The 7,500-nt window shown below is 45.5% G+C and overlaps 1 protein-coding gene across 1 annotated transcript in view; it reads right to left on the reverse strand.

Annotated features, from left to right (window-relative positions):
• ank1b (ankyrin 1, erythrocytic b) overlaps window positions 1–7,500 on the reverse strand; it is a 63,590-nt gene that overhangs the window by 47,271 nt on the left and 8,819 nt on the right. Inside the window, exon 2 of the mRNA XM_062554889.1 lies at window positions 518–619. Coding sequence (XP_062410873.1) covers window positions 518–619 — 102 coding nt within the window. The remainder of the gene's footprint in view (window positions 1–517; window positions 620–7,500) is intronic.

Raw genomic sequence — 7,500 nt, forward strand, 5'->3', positions numbered from 1 at the left:
GAAACCCCGAGCGCGGTCCACTCACTGGACCACCACAGGACCGCGAGCCGAGCGAAGCGGAAGAGTGGCGCTGTGACGACGACGGCGGCCTCGATGAGAGCAAGGCCGTCCGCCGCGATGGTCAGTCGTTCGCAACGGAGCACTTGTCATCTGTCCTGGTATCGCAGGCGGCGCTCATCAGACACCATTCGTTCATTTCGGCTGCTGTCGCCTTCTCTGCTGACAGCTAAATTAGCCGTGGCTCACCGGGTGAAAAAGTTTCCCCAATCAATAGTGCAATGGTTAGATTGGTATGTCAGATTACTATAATGAACTTAAATGGGCTAGTTATTTTCCTAGTTATTAAGCATCCCATTCAAAATTGTATTACATGGGTCATAAACTTCAGGCTTCTAATGAAACCTTTAATAACATGTCAATAGACTTAACTCATCCAGCTGAAAAAACAATAGCAAAAAGAGCTGCTGTACAAATACGAGCATGCGCCCATATGCGTACAGCAACTGAAGCGTCTCACCTGGTTGGCTAGATTGATGTCTATGCCGTTCTTGATGTGGTCCAGAGCCTTGTCCAGGTTTCCCGACCGAGCGGCTCGCAGGTAACTAGTCGTAGCATCGGCCTGCGTGCAGAGAGACAGAGACAGAGAGATAGAGATGGACAGGTTACATTTACTGTACACACACACACACACACACACACACACACACACACACACACACAAAGAGTACACACACGTACACTGTGTCAGTCAGTATCATCTCATCAGGTGTGTTTTGTGCATCCACACATGTAACAAAAATTGCACGTCTACATAAAAAATCCTCTCACACATGATGCGGCCAAAAATAGGAGAAGCTAAAGGTCTCCTGAATTGCAGAGCAGTAGGTGTCAGGACAATTCTGTATGTCTGAATATCACTCTAATGGCCCAGACATCCATACCCACAGCCTGGGGAGGGGGTATAGAACGCAAGTCCATCATGTCTGCTGCCGCTATAGCATTGCCTGACCCTCTATCTCCATGGTTGCCTCTGTCTGTCCATCCAAGTTTTTTCAATCGGTCAGTGGGGAACGTGACCTTTCCTGGTAATCACCCTTTGTCCAAGTCTTTAAATCTTTAAAGAGATGACTTCTTTGCACAAGTGGTAAAGGTTTTCATCTTGTGACTCTTTAGCCATTCATTCATTCTTTCAGTCATTCAGCCATTTTTCATTCAGATCCAGCCTACACTTCTTCCCACCGTGCATTCCACCATCTTGGTCCTCTTGAAACGAAACGAGGACAAATCATAAAATATTGAGGTGTTCCACGTCAAAAACTCTGTCACGAAAAGGAGCCCGGTCCACTGACGCTAACTGGCGTGCACTTGTGTTGGCACACTTTCCGTTAACGTCAGTCCACCTCTCCTGTCTCCATCTCTTCCTGGGCACTTTCATTAGATATTCCATTCTTGTCCTCTCTCTCCCTCTCTCTCTCTCTCTCTCTCCTCTGGCTACTGTTCTGCCTTTCAACTCCTCTCACATCCCTGTGGAATAGCCAGGCTGAGGCCTCTTCTCTTTCTTTCTTTTGCATCCCTCCATCTCCCCCCCCCCTCTGCCACTCTGTCTCTGTGTGTTCTTCTCCTGGGCGATGTTAGATTAAATGTGCTGCATCACGGCTCTCGGCAAACATCTCTCTAACAACATGCGCAGCAAGGTCAGTCAGTTCATGACTTTGTATATTAGAGCACGGACTGTGCATATGGCTCTTTAATCTGAGGTTGTTTTTTTGTGTGTGTGTGTGTGTGTGTGTGTCTTTGGGTGAGTGGGCAGTGGAGTATCTGTCTGCTATCATCTAGCCATGTCTATTTAAGTGCCTACGTGTGTGTGCCTGTGTGTCTCTATGTGTGTGTGTGTGTGTGTGTGTTTTAATATGCATGGAAGTGTCTACTAATTGCGTACATGTTTTAGAGTGTACATTTATCAACGGTCAAAATCCATTTCCGAGAGAAAAAAAAAACACGCAAACAGACGCGTTGCCTGGACTTCCATGTTGTTTCCCATTCTGCTGACTTGTGTGCTGCGCAAATCAATTTCAACCCTTTCCTCTCCTCTCCCCACTTCATCCCTCCATCCCTCCACCTCTCCCCTCACATCCTCTCTCTCCATCCATCCCTCTCTCCATCCCTCCCTCCCTCCCTCCCCCTCCACTTTAATGGGCAGCTTTGATGTGCTCCTGGGTTGGGGCTGGTCCACCCAGCCCATTCATTGGTAGTCTCCATGTGCTGCCAGTGCGTCAATTTATATCCCCCCGGTGTGAGGCTCAGGAGCTAAACACACATCATTTACAGACTCACGCCCTCCCCAGGTCCCCACTCCTACGTGAGCAGACCCCCTCCATCACGCTCCGCCTCTCAAACCCTGCCATCCATCACGTCGCCCTCGCGTCTTTAGTTATGCTGTGTGTTCCAGCGCCATACTTCTCCTTCTTCTTCTTCTTCTTCTCCCCCCCTTTTTTCACTTGGACTCTCCGTCTCTATCAGAATGTTATGCAGTTCATGCAGTCACTCCACCCTCCTATCCTTCCTCCCTTCCTTCCTTCTCTCTCTCTCTCTCTCTCTCTCTTTCCCTCATGTTGTTGTGATGAGATGCAGTGCGACGACAGCAGACAAACTCATGTCTGGGCTGAATAAGATAGAGAGATAGAGAGATAGAGAGGGAGAGAGGGAGAGGAGGGAAGAGAGAGAGGGAGAGGAGAGAAGAGAGAGAGGGAGAGGAGAGGAGAGGAGAGGAGAGAAGAGAGAGAAGGAGAGGAGAGAAGAGAGAGAGGGGGAAAGGAGAAGAAAAGGGGAGAAACGGTAGTGAGATGGCCAGAGATTGGAGAGGAATAAAGGGATCCATCACTGAGATGCACTAAAGCTCCTTCATCTGCCTCGGCAACACACCCTGCGTCTCACATGTCAGGGCCGGCTAAGTGCCACTCTACACATGAGGAGGACGCTACAGAAAGGAATCAAAAATGTGTGTGTGCATGTGTGAGCGAGTGTGTATGTCACACATGTAGTCAGAGAGAAAGGAGGATTAGTTCAGACATGGTCTTTTCCGTATTTCTATGTCTGTGTCTGCTTCTAACACTGTGTGTATGTTTGATGTGTGTGTGTGTGTGTGTGTGTGTGTGTGTGTGTGTGTGTGCGCATGTGTGAGTGTGTGTGTGTGTGTGTGTGTGTGTGTTTGTGTGAGATAAAGGCACATGGGGAGGGTGTGTATGGTGATACCTATTTGTCCCTTGGTCTCAGTGTGATCTCACATAAGCTGTGTGCTCAGCAAAGCTAAAAGTGGAAAAAGAGGAATGACACAACTGGGGGTCAAATGCCCAGAACGATGGCCAAAAATTCACTACAGACAACTGATATACACTTCACAAACTGTACATCACTTGTAGAAGGCATTTGTTGTCATTTTTTGTACATACACAATCACGAAACACATACACACACACACACACACACACACACACACACACTATTACAATCACAGATACAAAGACAAAAGGCACCATCAAAAGATACACAGTATTGATTACTCCACCAGATGAAATTACTCGGCATACAGAAATCACTCCAGTTACAAACACGTACAACACTCACAAAGCACACGAAATGTGAAACTATTACAAAAGCCAAAAAAAGAGTTTCTTTAAAGGTTAGTTAAAACCATAAGACGTGTGGAAAAGCATTACTGAAAAACCGGACTGTCAATAGATAGCCACAGCACGACAATCACGAGACCTCCAACAACAGGAGCTTCCGGAAGACACAAGAGACTGCAACAAAGAAGAAGAAGAAGAAGAAAGAAGAAGAAGAAGAAAAGCAGGAAGGAAAAGAGGAAAAAGAGGAGGAGGAAGAGAAGAGAGAAAAGTAGAAAGGCGAGAACAACAAGCACGGCACATCAAGAGAACGAGACGTTCCAGAGAGAGTCGGAAGAACGAGAACAGTTAGCAGCGGGCTGTGGAAGAACGTCACAACACCACGTCACTGAACGGCCACATTGACGCAAGAGCGAGCGGCGAAAAAAAAAAAAAAAAAAAAAGCACCACGCGCCACGACACAAAGCAGAGAAGGAGTTGGAAAGAGGGAGGAGAGGGGGAGGAGGGAGGGAGAGTTTATATATTTACTCTTTCATCAAAGTGCCATATTCCACGGGCCTCCAACGAGCCTCTCTCAGACCTCACACTACTGTCCTGCTCGAATAGCCAGCGCTGGACCACATGGGCCTAGAAGACATACACCACATACAGTAGAGACAACAGAACCTGTTAATACACACCCATGCTCACACCTCACCACAAACACACACACATACACACACACAAATGCATGGAGGCACACGCGCAAACACACACGCACACACACACACACATACAGACTGCAAATAGATACAAGAATGAGGACACAACCCACACACAGAGCAGCACAAACAAAAATAAAAATCTGCATCAACTGGCACAATTTGCCACAGAGTAAGCACTTGTCATCACTGTGTGGTCCACCAAAATGTACAATTTACACAGACAAAATGCAGTATATGAAATGGAAAGCCATGATACACAGAAGTATATGATGCTGCCACAATCACTACTTTTTGAAGGACCAATACAAGGACTCAGTCTTGCATTTTGTGGAATCAGCATGACATACAGTATATTCTCATACATTCTCTAATAATTTACATATGGTCAAAATCCAGATCTTTCTGAACCTTTGAGATCACTCACAGATCACAGACCTTTTACAGCCACAGATCTTTCCATGACCCCTGAGATCAAGTTCAGCACTTGTAAATATGACTCCTTCAACACCAACCCAGAGCAACAACAAAAAAAGAGTGTTTCCCTCTCTACCTCCACAAACAAAAACAATATCATCTCGACAAACCCCTAAAGCTTTGTGCTCAGCCCTGAAAACAAATTAACACCGGTAAGCACCGGCTTGATGATTAATGGCTCTGTCTAGAGGCGTTTTAGTCAGGGGGAACAAGGCTCCAATGTCAGCCTGCAGCACCCATGCAAACGCACGTCTCCCCAATCCGACAATAACAACACATCTGATCGGCTTGAACACGACTGACATGTGAAGAGCAGCAGGGTGGAAAGAGAAGTGTCTGGAAATACAGGGGTGCCTGACCACTCAGGAGAGTACAAAAACAACCTGAGAGAGAGAGAGCGAGAGAGAGAGAGAGGGGGGAGCGAGTGAGTGAGAGCATGGATGAAAACAAGGGAAGAAAAGGGGGGAAGTGGAAGAAATGTTGGATGATGTAATTGGGAGACATCTACTCCTGAGTGCCCTTAAAGGCCTGTGAGCGGCTAACGTGGTTGGGCTTGCGTGGCATCAGACAGCCAGCTGGAGTAACGTCACAAGCTTTTGAGGTCTGGTTCTGACTTCATTCTGGGTCACAGTTCAGGAATCTAAATGACGAATGGCGTTGTATGATTTTGCCAAATAAATAGTTGAATTGAAATGAATTGATGCCACTACAATATTATCAACATCAGCACGCATATTTTCTGCAACTGAGCTCCGTTATCAGGTGAAATGCAGATTGGCATGTGTAGGGCATGCAAGCTGTATGTCAGCCGTAACACGTAGCGCTTGCTCGTAAGTTACACAAATGTCATATGTCATCCAGACCATTGGACCCTTATTAAGATGCATGCCCTTGAAAGTCAATTAAGACATGGATATCATTTTTAATTGTGAGCCATAAATTAATTTCACCACAAATTAAAACTTTGAGTTACACCATTGGACTGTGTGGGCCCTCCTGGCTGCCTACTGGGGCATTAAATCCAGGCCGGGCCTGAAGGATCATTTGAGCACACAAGATTAAACTCATGCATCACAGAAATGACTATGCAGAGAGTCGTCTCAAGAGCGGCCGGCCGGCGACAAATGGCGGCATTTAAGATGTCTGACCTCCTTCGCCCATGCGGGGTATTTACATGGGCTGTCTGGACCACGCCCGCGATGGCCACGGTCTGACCATGAAGACCACGTTGTGCCTTTAACGGCATATGACCAGGGATGTGTTCTCAAATAGTCACCATTTCATCAAACCCAAACAAAATATCACTGCACCAATCCAAAACGGATTAAACAAAAATAAATAAATATGTGTTCTGAGTTTGTCACACCTCTCTGCACAAGGTGTGATTCAACATCCAGACAAATCTGAATGAATAAACAAACACATTGCCAAATATATTAAATTAGATTTGAAAATCATGGAAAAATGACACTCAGTGGTATACACTGCTCTCATATGCTGTGGACTGGACCACTGACTGTACTGGAGCCGTGTCCAATCGGGGCAGAAGTGCTACCGCTATATATAAAGCTTTATTGCAGACACAGGTCCATATCATACACATGCATAATACATACCGGTAGTATAAAAGGAGATACAAATTAGATTAGTCTATAGGACATACAGACAATTGCACCAATGCCTTCTTAGCCTAGAAGTGAATCTACAGCAGCTTTTCAGAGGGTTGACTAAGGCTTCTATAACAACTGTACCACATACAGTAGTTCCAACCATTCTTTCTAAACCAGCTGATTCTAATGACCACAACTTTTCAGCCAGATAGATGAGCTAATTAGTGGAAAACACCTGTGTTAAGTGCACAAATATCTCAGTGTTAATCTCAGGCAGAAAGCAGATTGTTCACAATGCTTGTAGTTCTCTAACCTCTACAAGGTGTTTTCAAACAAACCTCCAATTTAATTTACAGTTTTAATGATGGCTAAGCCCGCTGATCTTAATGAATACAGATCTCCAGTAAATCAGCTCATTATTGATATCCTTGTAGAGTAAGTGCAGAGGAAGAGGGGTGTTTTCTTTGTGGAGTTTGTCCATCTTTCTCACTCATTACTTGTGAGAGGGGTTATTGGTGTGTTCACCAGGGAATATCAGGGACCGCCCCCGAGATTACGTTGTTTTTCCCACCGCGAGTGTTTTGCTGTCGGAATGTGTGAAAAACATGGATGCCACAACAAGGCTTAAAACATACGCTCACTAATCTTAAATAAACAAGCGTTCAGAAATATGGTGCAAGACGCTTGTGAAAGAAGAAGATGCAGCTTTCAAGTGACAAAAACAGTGAATTCCCAACTTCACATTAAAATAGTTGGATATGAAAGTCTTCATGGACTACGAACGACGTGACGACGAGCCCTGGGCAACTCTGTTAGTAAAATCTTCCCCGAGTTTCCCACCACTTATTCTCACATGAGATGACGTGAACGATGATGTTTTCACTGGGATCTTTCCCCCATGCACATGAACGCACCATTTGCTAACAGGGAACTCATCAATACCTCTTTTTAGGGCCACCCCTACAAACAAGATCCTGTTTAATGGACAAACTCCACAATACAGTACCCCAATCTTTTCACATGCTTTCAGGGATAGTTATAAAAAGGTTTGGTTTACAGGGTATTTAAAGATTTTGTATCAACTGGACA

The sequence above is a fragment of the Sardina pilchardus genome, chromosome 14 (genome assembly GCF_963854185.1).
Source record: "Sardina pilchardus chromosome 14, fSarPil1.1, whole genome shotgun sequence".
Classification (NCBI taxonomy): domain Eukaryota; kingdom Metazoa; phylum Chordata; class Actinopteri; order Clupeiformes; family Clupeidae; genus Sardina; species Sardina pilchardus.